At 41.6% G+C, this 20389-nt stretch overlaps 1 protein-coding gene and 5 non-coding genes across 15 annotated transcripts; 4 read left to right on the top strand and 2 right to left on the bottom strand.

Moving 5' to 3' along the window:
* The first annotated feature begins 1464 nt into the window (after positions 1–1464).
* On the top strand, positions 1465–20228 carry LOC136782336 (NAD kinase-like). 10 transcript variants are annotated; one of them, XM_066741711.1, is made up of 9 exons: positions 1465–1691; positions 2928–2969; positions 13194–13277; positions 15820–15949; positions 16232–16357; positions 16430–16601; positions 17323–17675; positions 18198–18280; positions 18774–20228. In XM_066741711.1, the coding sequence occupies exons 1-9, from the start codon at positions 1579–1581 to the stop codon at positions 18964–18966; spliced, it is 1296 nt and encodes a 431-aa protein (XP_066597808.1). In that variant the 5' UTR covers positions 1465–1578; the 3' UTR covers positions 18967–20228. The 10 variants fall into 10 exon arrangements, with proteins under 10 accessions (XP_066597808.1, XP_066597803.1, XP_066597801.1 ...); XM_066741706.1 differs by lacking the exons at positions 1465–1691; positions 2928–2969; positions 18198–18280 and adding exons at positions 3661–3935; positions 16660–16842; positions 18325–18407; XM_066741704.1 differs by lacking the exons at positions 1465–1691; positions 2928–2969 and adding exons at positions 7246–8503; positions 16660–16842.
* Positions 2228–2299, top strand: TRNAG-UCC (transfer RNA glycine (anticodon UCC)). The gene has a single exon. It is a non-coding gene; the product is annotated as a tRNA-Gly (tRNA).
* On the bottom strand, positions 4484–4554 carry TRNAG-CCC (transfer RNA glycine (anticodon CCC)). The gene has a single exon. It is a non-coding gene; the product is annotated as a tRNA-Gly (tRNA).
* TRNAG-UCC (transfer RNA glycine (anticodon UCC)) lies at positions 4874–4945 on the bottom strand. Its single transcript has one exon. It is a non-coding gene; the product is annotated as a tRNA-Gly (tRNA).
* TRNAE-CUC (transfer RNA glutamic acid (anticodon CUC)) lies at positions 8595–8666 on the top strand. Its single transcript has one exon. It is a non-coding gene; the product is annotated as a tRNA-Glu (tRNA).
* Positions 8760–8831, top strand: TRNAE-CUC (transfer RNA glutamic acid (anticodon CUC)). The gene has a single exon. It is a non-coding gene; the product is annotated as a tRNA-Glu (tRNA).
* Positions 20229–20389: the final 161 nt, after the last annotated feature.

Raw genomic sequence — 20389 nt, 5'->3', positions numbered from 1 at the left:
AGACTACTGCGCGATGTAGCGTAGGTTTTTGCAGTGGATGCGTATAAGAAGCGATGATTATTATCGAGCGACCGACCTTGATAATAAGATGCGATTGTACGCGGTGTATGGAAGTGCGAAGTGGAAAAGGCGCTTGTGACGTCGAACGCGCGCCTAAAATCTCTTGGCTCCCGTGAATTCGCGCGCAGATACCCAGCACACTTTTACGCTTTATGCTCGCTCGTACACCGTGTATGATAAAAAGCTGCGAGAAACAGGTATGTGCGCATACCATGATCGATTTATCGCTTTAGAATCTACTCTTTAAAAGTTCAATCTCGCTATATATCCGCAATGTTCCGATCGACGCGTCTCGAATTATTATTATTTTTCTCCTTACAGGGGAGAACTGCTGCTGCACGTGGATCTATTTTTTACGACACTCAGTCGTGCCCTCTAGGTTCTCCCGAGAAAATCTACTTACCCGCGCAGCAGCACTCGAGAAACGAATCTACTCTTACTGCCACCTGGTAGGAGCTGGAAAAAAGTATCCTGGCGAATTACCCGGCGATTCGACAAAATTTATATTCTACCGGCAAAATATAATTTCACCTTTGAACGATAAATATACAGTGCAGGCCATCGTTGCATTGGTGTCGTTTGATCGTAGTTTTTGCAATTATGCAAAAAGACGACAGGTAAATCGTGGCTGGCTGTAAAGGAGCAAAGTTTGACGATCGAGACTCAACGATTGGATATAATTTAACACGGTAATAAAAAATCGTACTTTCTCTCCTCTTAGGATTCTAAAAATAGATCTGTCTCGGTTAGTCGGACGAAGATCTCGCGTGATTTGGAATCGAGATTCCCCATTTATATTCCAGAGAGAGACTCGTATTTTATCAGATACCGATTTATAATGACTTTCGTCAGTTGACTCTGTATAGACGCGAGTACAGAGTTTGTAGAAGAAAAAAAAAGTGGAAGTCATCGGTCCAATAATAAACACCGGCAGGCTCGTTGCTACAAGACCCCGCGAGACGATAATAGAATGGCCTGCTCTATTCAAACTTATGCTGAATATATAAAAGCAGTTCCATGCAATGAGATGAATTGGTACCAATTGGTAAAAACACACTTGCATAGAGTGTAAAAATAGCAGTAATGGAAATTATAGGAGAGGCGGGGGGCTTGACAATGATTACGAGAAACGTTTGGATGTGGTATATGTATAGCGAGAGTCGTGATATTCGATATGTAGATCACGATCACGGTGCTATATTATATCGTGTTGGGTAAGCAACAATGCGAGGAAGGAAGGAGTAGTTGAGAGAGAGACGCAGAGTGGCACACCGCAAGCCGAATGGGCCGACACCGGCTGAGGTTAAGTTGGTCGATGGAAGCAGCGAGCGTATGTGAGCGAGCCGCGTCTCTCCGCTAACTGTTTCACAGCGGCTAGCTTAGCGGAGAGCTTTCAGTACGCAACGAGACATCTCTCGGTGTGGTTGGCAAAACTCCTGGCGTATCCCTTGCGATATCCGTCAAGTCGGATCTCCAACGGAAGAAACGTGCGCTGCTCTTCGGGGGTTGTTCGCCACGATGAACGAGAGTGACCTTCACCTGGCTAAGGCCATGGTCGAGCAAGATCAGGAGAGCCCCGTTCCGAAAAAGACCGTCGTCTCGAACATGCAAGATAAGCAACAGACTTTCAGGTTAGCTCGCTTTTTTTTCTCCATCGCGACCTTTGACAGTACCCGTACTGGGTACTCTTGCGCCGGAACATCGCCTAGTCGGTAAAAACACAAGCTGGTGCTACGGACAAAAACTTTCCGACTTTCGATCGATCATCATTCGATACATCGTTATTTCATTCCTCTCGATTGTTTATAGCAATTTTTATCGCCCCGTCCTCCTTATCCCGCATTATTTATTGCCATGAATAATTTCACTTTTTACAAAGTACAATGTACGAGATGCAATTTTTTTTCACGCGCGTTATAATTTCGTACTTTTTTCCTTCTTTCCAATGCAAGACCGAAGCTCTCGACTGATATACTAATTTTACACATAGCTTACGCAATTTTTTCCTTATCGTTTCTTCATTTTGTTTATTATTCATAGGAATTATTTTTGTTAACTCGTAATACATTCGAACGCCGCTTGGATATACGAGTGTCAAGGACAGTGTATTGATTTTTATTAGAATTCTACTATAGGTATTTCCTTAAATTATTATGTTTCTACAAGTGCGATGGTGGTGTAATGGTCAGCATAGTTGCCTTCCAAGCAGTTGATCCGGGTTCGATTCCCGGCCATCGCACATTTCTTTTTTTTTTTTTTTTTTTTCTTTCAAAATTTTATCCAAAACGAGTTACCATTGCTCGAAGCACAAGACTTTTGAAATCGCTGCATTTAATTCCTTGTTAAAAATAAAATTTATTTAGGATTATTTCTAAAAAAGTGGAATAGACCCAGGCAGTTAAAATTTAGTTTTCAATCGAGTGATTTGTGTCAAGGATTTATGGCACACCTGGTTTTTCTTTTATCGCGTAACATAATAGACTCTCTCTGATTTGAATAGTGATATTCACATATGCATATCCCAATAGTGTATGGATGAATACTACGAACAATTCGATTTAATAAGTTTTATCGATCCTCGTACAGAATAGAAGACTGCAGGTCCTAAAACTGATTTCTAATATGAGATGTTGCGCTGAAAGGGCTTTGAAAGAAAACCGAGTCAAGGATAACTCCTTTTTTTTACCTATCTTTCTATTATCAAATTGATGCTCCATCCAAAATAATATTCCACTAAACGATATTCGAAAAAAGCGCGTGGCAATCAATATTTTACCGTAGCACCAAAAAAACAAACAAACAAACAAACAAACAAATAATTGTTACCACATTTTTAATTAATACATTTCTGTTTTTTCTCGAAACAGTTCGCAAACCAACTTATCAGTCGAGGCAACGGAGCCACGAAGGTAAAGTTGATATCTGTGTTCACTGTTCAGCTTGTATCCAGTAGCTGGCGCTAGCTCGAGGGTTTTTGGCGCCAAAGTATTTGTTCCGCTTGTTTTTGTCTTCCCTCTCCCATTTCTCGCATCTGATGTGCAATTCTTAATGTTCCTCATCCCCGTCGAGTTTTAATCTCATGCACGTAATATTTTTGTTTGTGTGCTCGCATGTCAATCCAGTAGTAACTCGTAGAATAATAAACACATTCCGGACATTGTTTAGAAATTAATGGGTGTTTCGAACTATTTAAGTTGGTACTACTGAATATATTTCAGACTAGTAAAGATTTTTCTCGACATTTATCGCACATTCGGGTCAAGATCAAAATACCGATGTGTTGTAAATGCTTGCGATATATAGCTTTTCAGATAATTTAACAGTCAAGATTTGAGTGTTTTTCTCCTGCTATTTACAAACATTTAGAAAGTGAGATACGTATACGTATATTACTATCCGAAGAGTGTATAACTTGCATATCTCTAGAGTTTTAATGCTTCAAAGCGTTTTATTTAGTTTTCCCCCTTTAATGGAGATAATATTCTGATATTTCACCAACATGCCACACGATTAAGAAATTCCAGCTCCGAGATAAGCTCTGACACACGACCGTTTAAAACGGCCGGTCTTCTGTCAGTCGATGCTGATAGTTGAGAATGATTGGAGGGTCTCTCTTTTTCTCTAATTTGAAAAGCTTTTTAAATCACTGAGGGAGAAATTGTAAGGAAAGATAAATATATCAGACTTTTTTTTCCCCCTCGAGATATCGCGTAGGTTTTCCTTATCATTTCCATTTGTTGCGTGCAATGCATCAATTCGTGAAATGATTTTGTGTGTTGGCTTGGTGGGATAGTGCGTAAATTAGTGATGATTGCTGGAGTCCTAGGCAGATTTCTTCTGCGTTCAAAAAGCTCGATCATTAATTGTACTTTCAGGTATTGCATAAATGAATTAATTGATTTTTAATAGTGCATGCGCCATTTTTGGAATATTAAGAGAAGCATGGTACTCTCTCTTTGTTTATTCGTCTATTCTCTTTTTCTTTTAGTTTATTGAACGACTTTCAATGGTAATGATGCCCAAATTTAATCGAAAGGGCATGATTAGAAAGGATCAATTTTGTCATTTTGGCCTGATTAAACCGATTACGTAAAAGAAAATGTTCTATTGCATCAAATTGCATGATACGTCGGCGTGAAATTTATATAAGTTTCTTATGAAATATTGTTTTTTCTTGGCTTTCTTATAAATATTCATAGCCGTCGGTGAAAAGGAAGCGATCTTAATATAGAAAAATTTTAAACCATTTCTAAATTTGTGTGTAGTTTTTTGTTACGTATGCAACACGCGCAATACCCATTAAATTAATGATTAAATTTAATAGTATCTGAATGAAGAAAAAAAAAGAATTTTCATTACTCGTTTACATTTGAGAGCTCGTTAAACAATATTTTAATTAATAAAAAAACGTGAGAAAAAAATTTGCACTGCCCGGGAATCGAACCCGGGTCGCAAGAATGGGAATCTTGCATGATACCACTACACCAGCAGTGCTAGCTCCAGATACTGCTAAACTGACAAGACCATAAGGCTCGTGACGATCGATACTCTAAGCTTCATTTTTTCTATTCGTAACAATTAATTTGATGATCCGTCAAATTGGCTTATATTTTTTAGCAATTTTCTGCACACTATCTTTTCAGCAATAACATTAAATGTGATACAAATTGAACCTGTATTTTATAAGCAGGCAAGTGACTTAAACCATAATAAAAAAATGTCTGTCAAATAAAACAATTGTTCTTAATAACTATTCGATAGACAAGATATTTTTATACAATTAAAATATAATTTTTAAATAAAAAAAAAAACCTGCGATGGCCGGGAATCGAACCCGGATCAACTGCTTGGAAGGCAACTATGCTGACCATTACACCACCATCGCAGTTATGCGATGTATCGTTTAGAACGATACATGTCTCAATCCAATATATGTTTTTCGTCACACGTTTACTCAAATACAAAAGTAAGTAAATTTTCATAGTACATAATAGGAACTGTGACCTACCCGACATATTTAAGTATGGATGAAATGACATACATTTTGTTAATCCTTATTAAGGCTATCTGCTCGCTACAATACGTTTGAAATTGGTACCTCTATGGATGAACCCTTTGTCCGTAATATCCTCACTAGCGGTAATTTTTAATTATACCTGCAACCTTTTATACTTTATAACTGTACCTTTCATTACTCTATACTTGTAACCTTTCTATTACTTTATATATAAGAATTCTATGAATGGATAAAAGCTTCGTTATTCGAAAGACTAGGTATATATATCCCTTAAATGAGCCGATCAATAAATTTAATTGTTTCTTTCATAATAAACCAGTGTGATATTTTGTTTTATAATTCTTTTGTTTTTCATTTCAATGGTGAAAGGCTTTATCCTTTTCAAAGTAAAACGTCTGCTATTTTACTGTCAAAGTACAGAGGATGAGTGTTGAGACTACGAGTTTTAATATGAAATTTCTGGGAAAGTAAATTGAGAGAAAAATAATTGTTTGATTCTCATAAAGCATGTCTTGCTGATGCCACTGAATTGTTTCCCTTAATATCAATGATCTTCGTTTTAAGTGGATTTAATTTGATTGAAATGAATTGTGAAGGAAAAGGAAGATATTATAGATAATAGTTGAATCTGAATATTCTTAAATTTTAAACAAGTCTTTAAGAATAGTTAAATTACGAGAGAACTATCTTGATAGAAGTTTCTCACGAACTAGATCACTCTTCGAGTGACACGAAAGCGATACTTTACGACCATAGAAAGTAAACGTGCTATTTGTCGCTCGTAGAGCGGGATAATAAGCAAATAGCGTTGGGACAATGGGAGGAGAAGCTGGAGTTGAACGCACTTTATATAACAAATAGAATAGAATACGAAAGGCGTTTGTACCGCTCTCAATACCGTATACGCGTTTTGCCGCAGTAGCGTTCTAGTGGCCCAAATTCTCACTCGCATCAAATTGTTTGCCACCCTGGCAAGGCGCCTGTTTCCACAGATATTTTCGTGGCTCTCGTATGATTTTGCAATGCAACGCCGGCAGCGATAAATTTTCATCACTTTCATACGATAATTGCATTACGTACAACTGGTTTACGGTTATGTATCAGCCGTTGAAACTTAACCTATCACTGTCCAGCGTTGCACAATACATCTGTAAACACGAGAGCAGCACGGCTTGCTTTTCCAAGGAAACGTGTTCTTCGACAAACCCATTCTTCCTCTTTCCATATCGTGTCAAGCACACGAGAAAAAAAAGTCCACTTTAGTATTCAAAGAAAGTAAACAGGAATTCGTGATTATCCTCTGGCGTATAATACTCGCCAAGAATGTAAACAGGAGAACAAACTTTTGTACACACACGCAGCAGCAGAAGCATATAATTCAGTGAGAACGACGTCCCCCCCCCCCGGATGCGTTAGCGCTCCTCTCCTATGACTCTCCTATATATACATATGTACGATTCGATTGGACTATCGAGGTACGACGCACGTGGAAGGCTTCGAACGCTCGTACGTTTGCCTTTGCGCCCGTTTCTCACAGCTTTCGCCGACCGGAAATCATACTAGCCTCGCTTGCTTCCGACAGGAGTAGGCTTCGCTTCGGGTTATTACCGGTCAAGCTTTTCTTCTATTTTTCGTCACTGACAGAGTCGTCCATTCAATTATTCCAACCAAAGCGGCTTAAAAGTCTATATAGCTGGCAATCTCCTTACTTTTCACGAGGCAACGAAAGCAATGAGAAAAAGGGACAAGATTTTTCAGCCATTTCGACACTAGTGAAACACCATATTGCGAAATCAGAAAAGGATCGTCTCGTCTATCGTTTGTTCGGCAAAAATGACCAAAACACTCTCCGCGCATATAGCCTTTCTCCGTAATAACAATCTCGATGATCGTGCATTGGATGTTTATTTGCGACATATATAATTCTCTTTGTGGTTTCCGGTGGAGAGCGGTTTGGCTTCCGCCTTTCAGCAGAAAAATTGTAAAGTTGCTCAGACGCCAAGTATATATATCGACAGTTATTTGAGATTTTGATAATAGAGGGAGAGAGGTCTCGGGGTGGGGGTTTGCTCGTACGCTAGAAAGCCCTGCCTGCCTGATCTTCCCGCCTCAACGACTGCGGCCGGTAAAGTCGTGAGTCGTGCTCAGTAAACTCCCGACAAGCATTGCCGTCGGTACGTCAAGTGCTCTTCGCGGAGAAACTCTCCGCCAGACAATTTTCTCATCGTTATATACATTCCTAATCGGATCGATCCTCGATGACGCATTTACCAAACTGAACTATACTGCCTAATTACCGAGGACAAATTTCCCACACTCGAAAGCTCGTTCAACCAAAAGACATGCGAGAGCTGCTGATTTATCGCGCGTTGACTTAACCAGGTGTTGACTCGGTGCAAAGTGATAAGTTTAATTACTCGAGTCGTAATGACAAGGTCGTTGGAGTATCGCCTATCGCTCGGTGTGATCTTGGTACGTGCAATCGCTGCTTCCGGAAGATTAGGACGATGAATGAGAGCTAGGCGAGGAAAAGTGTGATCCATCAGTGAGGAGAGACGCGAGAATGTGCAAGTGCGAGAGAGAGAGAGAGAGAGAGAGGTGGTAGCAGAAGGTGCGATATATGATCGATCCTCTTGGCGATTCTTGAGTGAAATTTGTGTGTCGCGAGGGAAGTAGGTCGTCTCCGAAGAAATAGAAAACGTTCTCCTTGGGACTTTCCGGACGCACGTATAGTCGCAGCGAGAAAAATCGTGAAAAACGAATCGAACAAATCTATCGAACGCTAGACTCTACCTTCTCTCTTCGGCTATCCACGATATTGCGAGAAGAAACGCAGGTAGATCCTTAGGATAAACGCGTTGCTGCTGGTGCCACAGCTGTGCGCCAGAAGAAAGTCTCGGCGAGGAAGAAAAAGCAACGCGGAGGAACATCAGGAATTCGCCTGCGCTGATCCACGGGCTAATGTTGTCCGTGGACGTTTCTAGTGAGGAATTCATTGTTGCGAAAAAAAGAAAGCTGCTACGCTCGAAAGTTGCGCGCACCAGTCACGTGACGACGGAACAGCTGATCGGAGAAACACGCGAGGCTCGAAAAGGAAAAGGGGTGGAGGAGATCATACGGGAATCGCTGTGCCTCTCGAACGAGTGGCTGATCGATCGCCTGGAGCGAGCATCGAATTCGGTGCAAGAATTATGAGCGTGTGGATCGATCGGGTTTTCGCCTGTGTGCGTGAAGGATAATGGACATGGTGAGGGAAAAGCCTAGAAGAAGCAGCGTGAGCGAACTGCTCGACTGGCGGTTCGCCAGTGCGATCAATGGAAAGGGGACCACTCGGGAAGGATACGATTCCTGGGACAGTATCTTCCTCGACAAGGGGACCGTGAAGGATACGGAAAACAGACGCAGAAGACGTTCCGGCACATGGCCGTGAGTAGCTCGTTCTCCAACTGTTTTTTTTTTCTTTCTTTTTTTGCCGCCTCGAAAGCTCCTCGTGTTTCGACGAGCTTCTAGCACAGAATCCGGTATGGTCTAGTGGCTAGGATACCTGGCTCTCACCCAGGAGGCTCGGGTTCGATTCCCGGTACCGGAATCTCTTTTTGCGTCCTCCCGCTGGCGTCCGTTATTTTTAGCTTTTTCGTCGTCGACCCTCTTCCCTCATTCGCGTGCTTTCTCCACCAACTTCTCCGGTATGGTCTAGTGGCTAGGATACCTGGCTCTCACCCAGGAGGCTCGGGTTCGATTCCCGGTACCGGAAGTATTTTTTTTTAATTTTTTTCTCCACGTTATCCTGGCAGAGTCGATATCGTTCACTGATCACTGCACAAATATCGAAGGGAGGGCAGAAAATTGCAGATGAATGGGAGGATTAACGCGCGGAGGATTGAAACGATAATCTTTCGTATATATAATGTATATGTATGATACAGCGTCGCGTAGTTTCTGAATTGATCGGCGCTGCGGAGCGTGCGCGTCCGGAGTCCGACGCTGGGCGTCGCGGCGCCAGAGCACTGTCGCTCGCCGGCGTAACTTCCTCAGTCAGTAGTATACCGGAGCGTGCCTTGACCCGTCTCGAGCTGCGTTCCCGTTGCGTACGTTTGAGGTGGCCCGAGAAGTTGCGGCGCATCCTGGATGGATGAGGCTGAGCTGAGGTACGCGGTCAGTTTTCTCGGAACGCACAATTGGATTCTGCGGTCTCGCGTGACTGCTCAGCGAGGAATTTCAAAAGAGCGTGGCACGCCGCCTCGACGATTTACAAACAATAAGCGGCACAGGCTCGATTTCGCAATAAAAATGTATTTCCCTCGCGTTTTAATTGCGCAATAAAGTGTGCGCCCGTCGCGGCGTTGGCTGCAGGCGAGTGACGAGCGGCGGATCTCGACGAGGAGACTCGCTGTCGGTGAAGGATCGACCTCCGTGGAGGACGAGTTGGGTCTCCAGGAGAATATACGCCGGTCCGATCGCCATGCGTGCAATTGGCTCGAAAAGTCCCTCGGACGAACCACTGCTCGCGTGCTTTATTGCGCAAGTGGCTCGATTTTTTTGCGCTTCTTCCTCGCGCAGGGAGAAAACGCGTTCTCGCCTTTTGCCTCGCATTCCGTTCACCGGCCTCCCCTGGGCACCCAGGCCCCACGAGGAATTTCAAGAATTCTAGCCGATGCAATCGATTACCGAACCCAACGCACCTTTGATTTCTCCTCGCAGCCTCGAAAGTCACGGGATCATTCGCTTCGCCTTTTTTTCTTCTCCTCCCTGCAGCCATGCAAACTACTAGATAATTATAAACATTCCCGCATGAATAATGACTGGCGATAAAAATTGCCGGGACATAAACTTGGTAATACCCCGGAGAATATATCCTTTGCGCGCTCTATTATTACCGAGTTTAATTAACGTGTGCTAATAAATGCGTGTGTATACGTATACGGATATTGTTCTTCGCGCATATATATATATATGCACGTGAAAAAAGAGGAGTCCGATGCGCTATAAAAATAGGCCTCTTCTCGCAACCGCCGGACAATCATCGGGAGAAAGTCTACTCTCCTCGCTCCATCTAGTGAAAATATAAGCAAAATCGTCAGCATTCGTTAATAACGATATTAATAAACTGTCGCGTGTATACGGAAATTGTCTCTTGGCATCTTTGATTATGCGCGACTCTTTACATTATGATGGAATTAAGTTTCTCAGGAGAGAAGCTTTAGTCATGCGTACATATACGTAGAGCATAAATTTGGTCACTTACCGACCGTGCTGCGAATGGAGTCCAGCAATTGCTGGCCGGCTCGGTTGGCCCGAACGTCATTCCGCGTGTGACCACCTTGTGATTCGGTTCTTTCTTCCCCAGTCGCTTCGTCCTCCTTTTTAATCAAACAACAGTGTACGATGTTTTTGTGAATTGTTAAAGTTTTCTACAAAATTCACCGCGTCCTTTATCTCGCGGTGACTATTTTAATTATTAGTGTCGCTTTAATTGTGATAAAATTAATTTTGCTGCAGCGAGTTAAGAAAGGGAATATCGAGAGAAACCAATAGTTTACGATTGATCGTTACACAGGTTGGACTCCTCGCTCTATTATTCTTCCGGTAACGTCCAAACCTTGCGTCTCTCGTAATTCCTTTAACGACTCATGACTTGGACTTTATTTGCTTGGACTTTGTCGTTGATGACAAAATTGTTATCCAAATATAGATATTGATCAGTGTATTTGATTTCTCAAATCATTATCACTCGCTTTACGAGCATTAGAAGATCGTTGCTGAGGACAGTGCGTCCTCGAAGGAGGAATATCTCTCTCCCGTGTAATACCTATATACCTCATCGAAGGTTATCGTTAATTTCCAAGAGGTTGGCCTTGGGGCTTTAATTTTTGACAGAATGTGCAAGTCATCTCGGTAGTAATCAAGGTATCGCAGTGGGAGTATGAAAAGCGATTCATTTTGTACAGCGTGTGACTATTTATCGATAATTATATATTTATATGCAGTTGATAATAATTCTTCGAGGAATTCAAGTTGATTCTGTTAAAATGTCATAGAGTTCCATCTTCGCGAGACTATTAAGGCCTTATCTCAGCAAAGTCCAGTGATATTTTAGTTGATACTCAAAATAGATACTTTGGCAGAGGATCTTGAGTGTGGTTTCAAGTTTTCGCAGCAGTGTCTTTCTCCCCTTGTCATCAATTTTTCGTCGCAATAAAATCTCTATTGGAGAGTTTTCCAAAGAGAAATATTTTCGCCGCTTCTCAATTCAGGCATTCCATTCTTCGCTGTCTCTCGTTGCACCCCTTAATTTCCCTGCTCTGCTTGTCTTTCTTCATCCTCCTCCTTCCCTAACACAGCACAGGCTTCACTCGCTTGAAACCTGATTCGCCAGGATGACTCACTCTGAAATATGCCTCTGAATGCACACATGCTCTTTCGAGCCATTAAAATCTAACCGTGGAAAAAATCGGGATCGACTCTGCCAATAATTCTGCATCGTTATAGTTAAATAGTAGTAAAAATTAATATCATCCTATCCACCGCGAGTTGCGTGCGAGATAATCGACTCGAGAATCGTATCTCTCGAGTCATTCAGTCGCGTAACATTCGGATGAGTAATAAGCAAGTTGCATCTCTTGCATCTGAATGAGAAAATGGCGGGAAAGATTTTCGTAGTGGAGCATGGTCGGTAACGCAGATCCTCGCCTTGCCGATGGCCGATGTTACGAAAAATCAACATTTCTCTCACAGTCGGAATATAACGTGTATATATATATATATATGCGTCACGTTTCGTGTTTAATGACCGCTCGTGCGGCTTGCGTAATGTTAATTAGCGAGTGCATGCAATCTACGTTTTATCCCAACTTCTACATTAAACATGAAAAATCTCTCGATGGTTTAGAATAATAGAAAATTACAAGATTTTCGAGTTTTCTTCTGAAATTTTTACAAACTTGTAGAATTTATAGCTAAGAGATTTGATCGAATTAGCAATTTTTTCACGCAGTATTATTTTTACTTCTCGAAATGCTTCTAATACCGTCATTCACTCTTCACGTAATCGAGTCTCATTGTTTTTTTTAGCTGACCCTACTCTGGCATGCGGTGTGAATAAACTTTAGACTTTACTTTGAGGAATTACTTTATCCCGTAATTTCCTTTTCTCTCTCATATTCGGTTTGCCTTTCGACTTTTAGTACACGATGCACCTATACTCTGTTCCAACACTGAACAAATTAAGCACTATGCAAATTCAAACGGAATGAAAAGCAATATATTTTTCTGCATGCTGCACGAGTTTTGCGAAACCTGCTATATACCTCTATATCCACAATGACCGATCAGGTATCGCCATTGCGAGAATCTATCAACGGACGTCACGACGTTAATTTCGATTTTGAGAACGAATCGAAATTGATCTCGGATACTAATCTACGAAATCGGGTTCTCAGGTATTTTTTTGCTTTATTTTTTTCCCTTTAAACAATTAATATGAATTATTCAAAGTTTTCCCATTTCTCTCTCTCCCCCCCCCCCCCCCATTGAAATTTATCTATTAGTTTACCAAGTAAAGTAATACGATCAAGGGTTATCTCTGTTGGTCGAGCCTCCTGAAAATATGGTACGAATCTTAGGATAAATAAATGATAAGAACCTATACGATACTCTATATATGGGAAACGAAACACGAACCTTTGAAACAGAGCATTGATAAGACATATGGTTGCATGGAATCGAGATAGTTGTCAATTGGAATCTCGCGAAACGAAAAATAATAAATGGAACGTGTGTCGCAACTTGCAAATTCACGTGGCGAGCCGATCGAAGATCCATCGGAGCCCCGATGACGTATATGCACACACATACCAACTAGCAAATGACGCGCTAAAATTTGTTCCGTTGCTTTAGCATAGGTCCTGTGCTCGATTTGCATAAAAACAATAACAAATTTCCACCTTTTGTTGCTAGACTCTTTCGTACAATTGAGAGCTCGACGAATGCAAAGCAATCGAACTTTGAAGTTGGTGAAAGTATCGAGTTTTCGCATTTTAAAATGACGACTAGAGCTTCTTGTAAATTATTCATTCAAATTGTGTCGATTTAATTGTCCCACTCGTTTAATTTGCAGGAGAACCAGGAGCCTGAATGCACCGAGTCCTATCCAACAATTCGGACCATGCGGGCGTATTATGAAAAATTCAGCCATGGTGATGTAAGTATAGACCGCCGTAAAACATTAACTTTGTAAACGCGCTCGGCCTGCGATATGCCCTTTATATTAAATAAAATGATACAGCTAGAATTAACAAATGAGCAATCATTAGCAAACAATAACTCGTCTTATGCAAATAGGCGGATTCACGTGCTGGGCACGCGACGTTATCGGAATATTTCTAATAAATAAATCGTTACTTTCCTAAATTATCTAGTCATCGCGTGGAGAATATAAATACATATTGCCTTTTCCGATAGAGAATAACAGAAAAACTCTGGATCTCCTCTTGTAATATTCGCACAACAGATATTGGACATTTTTAGATGCAGGATCGTCTATGGGATAAATTATATATATGTATATATACGATAAGAAGATTGAAAAAATGATTGGAAATATTAGTTTTGTCGCTCTCGATAAAATTGGGGAGTTTGGAAATTAAAGCGTTTAGTCGAAAATTAATTGTAAATTCTTATTAGCCGAATAAAGAGTAGCAGTGGCCTGGTGAAAAATAAAGTGAGTCATGGACGGTATGCGCTTGCGTGAATTTTCGCTAAGCGTTAAAAAACCTGAGCCCGCGAACTATTCAGCTCAGTTGCGGCTAGCTTCGCTCTAGTACCACGTCATGGTAGGAATTATCAGGTTAGTCGATATTAACCGAATTATCCGTTTTACACGATTCTAAACGCTTATCCTATACAATTCTTCTGGATCGTTCCTTCGTTCTCCAAGTTTTTCAAGCGGAAACGAGGGGGTCAACGACCATTCCTCGGGTTACTAAATAAAAATTAAATTTTCGTGGAAAGCTCCGGAGCGTTGAATTCCCTTATACTTAATTACGAACAGTGAATTTCTTATAGATTATAAATTATTTAAAAGCCGCGTTCAACGCGTGACATTACGTCATCAGCCAAGCACATGGGTCCGGTAAATAAATAAAAGTGAATCATTCCAATCGTGTCGAGGGTCTCATTAAAAGTATCCGCGCGCGTCAGCGAATAGTTGTCGTCGTAGACTACCCGGCAATCGACGTTTCATTTCCTCAGGAATTTCATGAATGCCCAATTTTCATTCTGTGCGTAAAAAAACGAGGAAAGAGAATTGGAACGAACGGACGATTTTTCGGCCGGCCGAATTCTTGGAACGTTTAAACATACAGTGCGGTGTAAATTCGCGAGGAACGATGGCAAAAAATGGCCGCAGATAAGGGAGCGAGATATACTCATTATCGAGTTGATAAAATTTAATTAGAAGCGACGATTACGTGCATTTTTCGACTTTGGCGAAATCAGTGTGGTGTCGCCTGTGGGAAAACGATATTCAGCACTGCGAGTGTGTGTGTGTGTGTACAGCCCACACTCGAAGCGAGCGCGCTGCCGCGAGTCCGCGTTGAAACTTTTTGCGACGCGATTGCGTGCGCGATCGAAGGACGAGCGTTAAAGCGGGCAATTTGAAAAGTCACCTGGCTCTAATGACTTATGCACACGAGTGGATAATACCGAAACGAGGAAAATATGAATATAAAAGGCGAGCAGCGCGCTCTCCGCAGTTGCCACGCGAGTCTCGTTGGGCGTGTGCGTGTCTCTCGCTCGGCCACCACCTCTATCCCCATCTTATGCTGTGACTTTCAATTTTTTTCTTCAATTTTTTCAATCAAAAACTCCCCTTGGATAATATAACAACCGTTTCTACGATTGTCGTTGCGCAAAAATTACACGAGTACTGCAATTATTCGGAATTAATTTAATTGCTGGTGCGAGATTGATTTCAACGAATTTGCTTGATTCACGAGATTCCGATAGGTGGACTGTGCTAATGCATGGCGTATCATCGATGATTATATATACGGAAATGATTGATAAGTGCGCGGCACGGAAATTACTGAATGACGGTACGAATGTGGCGTAGTGATAATAGCTGTAAGCATTGACCATGCAAGCGACTATCGGGGGACTTTAAAAGAATCCTCGCTGATCCTGTAGGGCTCAGTCCGTATCTTTGCTCCTTTCCGCGAGGTTTCGATCGTTCCGCCGATAAAGGGGATCCAAAGTTTTCAGCGATGGTGGGAACCCTACGGTTTGTATACATACATCACTTTCATTTTCCCTTGCAAAAGTCCAACCGATGTATAGAATTCGACATATGCATATATATATATATATAACTATTTTAACAAGGGCCGCGTTATTAAAGGCGCCCGGTGAAAGAAAGAGGAAGAAAAAAAATTGTCCTTGGGAGAAAATCAATTACCGTCGGTATCATGAATAATCAGAGACGCCGGATCGATAATGACTAGCGAATGCAGGATCGCTGCCTCGACCCGTTTGCATAAACTCCCATTGATCCGTCGACCTCGACAAGCGCGCTTTTCCTGTTATAAAAAGTTACATCTGCGCGAAATGTCACCTTTGAACTTTTATCTAAAATTCATCGGTTATCGCCGGTTGAATTATCGGCTATAGTCGGAATGAAAAACTTGCCAAGTTTTATCGTCAAAGATTTTTCCTGGATAAGATTACAGTCGAGGGGAATTTTTCAGGACCATTCAGGATCCAGCCTCTCAGAGGCTGACGTGGTACAAGCCGCCACTCACGGTCCTCGTCATCAAAAAGGTCCGTGATTCGTCGGTCCTACCACCGTTTGTCCAGCTCGTCACATGGCTAATCGAGGTAAATTCCACCACCCATGTTCCTTTCGTCATTCATTCCAATGATAGTAATGAAATTTTATCTCAAGAAACACTCTGACCGTATTTATGAAAGCTTTTATCGATTTTCTTATCGATCTTTTATCGTTTTTTTTTTGTTGCCTGTTTCTCTGATGCAAGAGATTTATTTCACGCGATAGGAACAATAGGAGAGAAAATTGCGCAATAATTTTCTTAACCGATCCACTTCCAGGAAAATTATTACAAGTGTAACTGTTTGTTTGTGTGTATTTATTTATATTAGGAGAAACGGATGGTTGTGTTTGTCGAGGCTTCCGTAATGGAAGATCCAGCCTTGGTGAGGGACCACAGGTTCCAGGGTGTACGTGACAAGCTGCAAACTTTCAGGGATGGAACGGACGATCTGCAGGTAAATATAACGATGAAATATAAAGATTCGTTAATTCGTGTGCGAGTATATTAAAGGAGCATCGTTTTTCAGGACCGTATAGATTTTATAGTCTGTTTGGGAGGCGATGGCACACTTTTGTACGCCAGTCTATTATTTCAACAATCGGTACCTCCAGTGATGGCTTTTCACCTTGGCTCACTCGGATTTCTCACGCCGTTCGAGTTTGAAAATTTCCAGGAGCAAGTCACGAATGTCCTGGAAGGTAAGGGGAGAAATTTGTCCTTGAGAAACCATCCTAAATTCCCAATTTCCATTGCCAGGGCGTAAGAAAGGGAAGAAAAGCTTGAAAAAACTTGCCAATGAAGGGAAAAAGTGTGATAAAAAAACACAGACTTGTATCTGCAAAAAAGGAGGACCGTTCGAGAAAGGGATTTCTATCGAAAAGGACGAAGCTTCGACCGGAGCTGCTACGAGATTGATAAAAGCTTCAACGAGAAGAAGCAGTAGGTTTATTTTTCGCGAGACCAAGAGTCCTAGCCGTTACACACACCGGTTTGCAATAAATGGAAATTCGTGGTAACCATGTTACAGTGTTAGCTTATAGTCTAGACGTTGCATAACGCATCGCTCGTGCTCCTGAGGATTACTCAGCGACGCGAACAATGGTTGATCGGTGTTGTCAGAAGCTCGAAGATTATCGTCTTTATCCATTAATATAACCGCTAAGAGCAGCTTCTAGCGCGACCCCGTTAGGCCACTGGCATCCTCGACCTTTTCCACCCGATATCTCTCTCTCTCTCTCTCTCTCTCTCCTTTCCCTCTCTCGATCATCGAATACTCCTTCCATCGTCAGCGTTATTGCAATGACGATCACGTGAAAGCTTTGGCCTTGTGTGCTGCAGGAAGTCCATTAGTTTTCCGATTAACCTACTGCATCCTTCTGCACGAAACTTCATTTTTCTATTTTTTGTTTTGTTTTGTAGGACATGCAGCACTGACCTTGAGAAGTCGATTGAGGTGCATCATCATGAGAAAGGGCGAGGAGGGCCAACCAGCCAAGCCACCGACGAATCTACTCGTGCTGAACGAGGTAGTGGTGGATCGTGGTCCCTCGCCCTATCTCTCCAACATTGATCTCTTCATCGACGGCAAGCACGTGACCAGCGTGCAGGGTGACGGACTGATCGTCAGCACCCCTACTGGGTCGACCGCCTACGCCGTGGCTGCCGGAGCCAGCATGATTCATCCTTCTGTGCCTGCCATCATGATCACTCCGATTTGTCCGCATTCCTTGTCCTTCAGGCCAATCGTGGTCCCGGCCGGAGTAGAGCTCAAGGTATGTCGTCTCGCTCTGGCTTCAATTCCACCCAATCGATTGTACATATATTGTTGTGCGTGTACAGAGAGCTCAAAAGGTTAACCTCTAGATAGATAAGATTGTTGTTTTCCTTTAACAAAGATACACTCGTCTTCTTACGTTAGATAGTGACCCCACTGCCCATACGCGTCAACAACAATACAATTCATCATCTTTTTTCTATCTCTTATTCTCGTTTCTTTTTACTCGCGTTTTCCGATGCTCCCTTCGACAATGTCGAGTCGTAGTACATTTTTTGCTCAAGCGAGCTATAATGCAGTAATTACGAAATGACTGCCGCATAATAATTCATAACGCTGTGTTGCAATGACGAATCGGTGTCGGCTCGGAAATGAGGAATCGGTGACAATGTCATTGCGTTTCAAGGAGAATTAGCAGAGAGAGAGAGAGAGAGAGAGAGAGAGAGAGAGAGAGAGAGAGAGAGAGAGGGAAGAGTGTTTGAAAATCAAGTTGGAGCTAACAGGATTCTTTTAATCGCAGATATCGGTTTCACCGGATAGCAGGAACACTTCCTGGGTGTCCTTTGATGGGAGAAATCGACAGGAGCTCTTCCATGGCGACAGGTGATTATTCGATCGAGGATTGAAGTGTTCTCTTTGCTTTTCAGATCATTCCGAACAGCATGGCCCGAAGCACAGCTTACGTCTCCTTCGACGGTCGAAATCAGGAAGAGCTACGTGTCGGGGACAGGTCTGTCCTATCATTTCATAATGATCTCTCCTTTCGAGGATCGCCTTGTTAATTATGCCGCTGGTTATGGCTTTTTTTTTTATCTAAATATCTCTTTTCTCCAGTTCATTATTGTTCTCTGTAAAAATAAACCAAAAATATCTGGATGCGAGAAAGCTTTTCACTCGAATGGTGTAAATAAACCTCATTTTTCAAACTATCCATTTGTGACTATCAAAATTCGTCCTTCGTTTCCGTATGCGAAACGAGACGTGGGCTGGCTGATGGGTGATGGTACTTCAATCTGACTTTATCTAATATTTCTTCAATTATTGTTATGAAAATTATCGAAGGAAATGTATTAAAATTTTGCTTGTGCATTCGTAGTTTGCGAGTGACCACGTCCATATATCCGGTGCCGAGCATCTGTGCGGCTGATCAGATCACGGATTGGTTTGATTCGTTGGCCGAATGTCTTCATTGGAACGTTCGGAAGAGGCAGAAACACTTGGATGAATTGAGCGATCTCACCCATTCCTCCAGCAACGACACACTCGACTCCCTGGACCGTGACAGCTAGGTGTGGCTTATTGGGACTGGCTGGCGATGACACTACTGAGACATGAGCGCATCGACGATCAAGCTCCAGGATCTCTTCTCGTGGCAAGATTCAAGGGGAGAGTCGACTTTCGAGGGGAATAAATGAAAGAACGGTGCGAACGCTGGACCACCGATTCACCAGTTTACTCGAGCTATCACGTCGCGTGCAAATTATTGCGTTTATAGCTAAGATTATGGCAATTGTAATTTTGCAACGTTTTGCAATCGTTGCATTCCTTGACACTTTCTTGGAGTAGGACGATATTTGTAGAAGGGACGAAGATTAACGCGTCCTTGGATCATCCAAGTCGTTCACCAGCCAAGTCCGACTTGAAATACCGTTTTCTCGGGTCGACAATATCCAATGTCGATTATTCACCAAGCTATTCTCCACTCCTTCGTAAATTGTACAAACATTGCGCAAGCATTCAGCCTGCACTTTCATCTTTTACAGAAAGAAAAAATATAAAAAAAAAAAGAAAGAATCTTGTAATGAAAAACGTGCGTCACCGAGTTGTCTTGGTTAAGTGTATTTCACTTCTGTTTTTGGTAGCCTCGGCACAAGGAATTATCGTTTTCCCGTTAAAAAATCTTAAATGTCATGTAATAGCACCTTAATTCTCGATATCACTCACTGTGGGTCTTAAATGAAGGAGTGTGAAAGAGTGCGCACGCTATTTTTACGGGAGAAATAATGTAGTAGAGATTCAGGAGAGAGTTTTATTGATAACATTAGGACCTCTGTAATTATTCGTTAAGCGAGGATTACTCATTCAGCATAATCAAAAATTTTTAATTCTATTTTATGAATGCGAAGAAATATTACTGAGCAGTCGTCTAGTGATAAGCTAGCATTACCTTTAAGTAACCGAAGTGGTAGGGAGTTTTGTGGTCAGCCAAATATCGGTTGCAATTATTTATTTGATCGTCACGTATGAAAATGCCTGAAGTAAACCATCGACGTATTACAAAAAACGTATTAAGCTTTCTTTTATATTTCATTAAATTCTCAATTACCGATACAGCTTTGCCTGGTTTTCAGACTGATTCAATGGGTTATGTTGGGCAATCGAGCAAAGAACCAGTCTCTGGCAAGATGCAAAAATAATCGTCGTCACCGTCAGTTTTTGAAAGTACGGCGTTTAGACATTTAGCGTATAATAATATTGTTTGTAAATGCTAAATGAATTTTTCTTATTATAAGATTAATCAATTTTTAATAAAATAATTTTTTGTACAGAATTTTCTTTTTACTTCTATCGATTAATTGTTTGAGCTAGAATTGAAAAAGAACTTTTCATCTAAATTAATTTATTTCTAAAGAAGACAATAATTGTAATATACATTATATACACCGAGAATAGTTTTCTATGAATAAAATGTTGAATGAAAATTGAACTTTG

This window comes from Prorops nasuta, unplaced genomic scaffold (assembly GCF_024137725.1).
Source record: "Prorops nasuta isolate Cenicafe-Biocafe unplaced genomic scaffold, Cenicafe_Pnas_1.2 PNAS00025, whole genome shotgun sequence".
NCBI lineage: Eukaryota > Metazoa > Arthropoda > Insecta > Hymenoptera > Bethylidae > Prorops > Prorops nasuta.
Note: the sequence above shows the minus strand (reverse complement) of the source record. Positions and strands in the feature narration are given on the sequence as shown.

Coding starts and splice junctions, on each gene's coding strand:
- LOC136782336 (XM_066741704.1), top strand. CDS start 8,316: ATGGACATGGTGAGGGAAAAGCCTAGAAGAAGCAGCGTGAGCGAACTG. Junction 13,278..15,819: donor AAAAATTCAGCCATGGTGAT/GTAAGTATAGAC, acceptor GGAATTTTTCAG/GACCATTCAGGATCCAGCCT. Junction 15,950..16,231: donor TCGTCACATGGCTAATCGAG/GTAAATTCCACC, acceptor TATTTATATTAG/GAGAAACGGATGGTTGTGTT.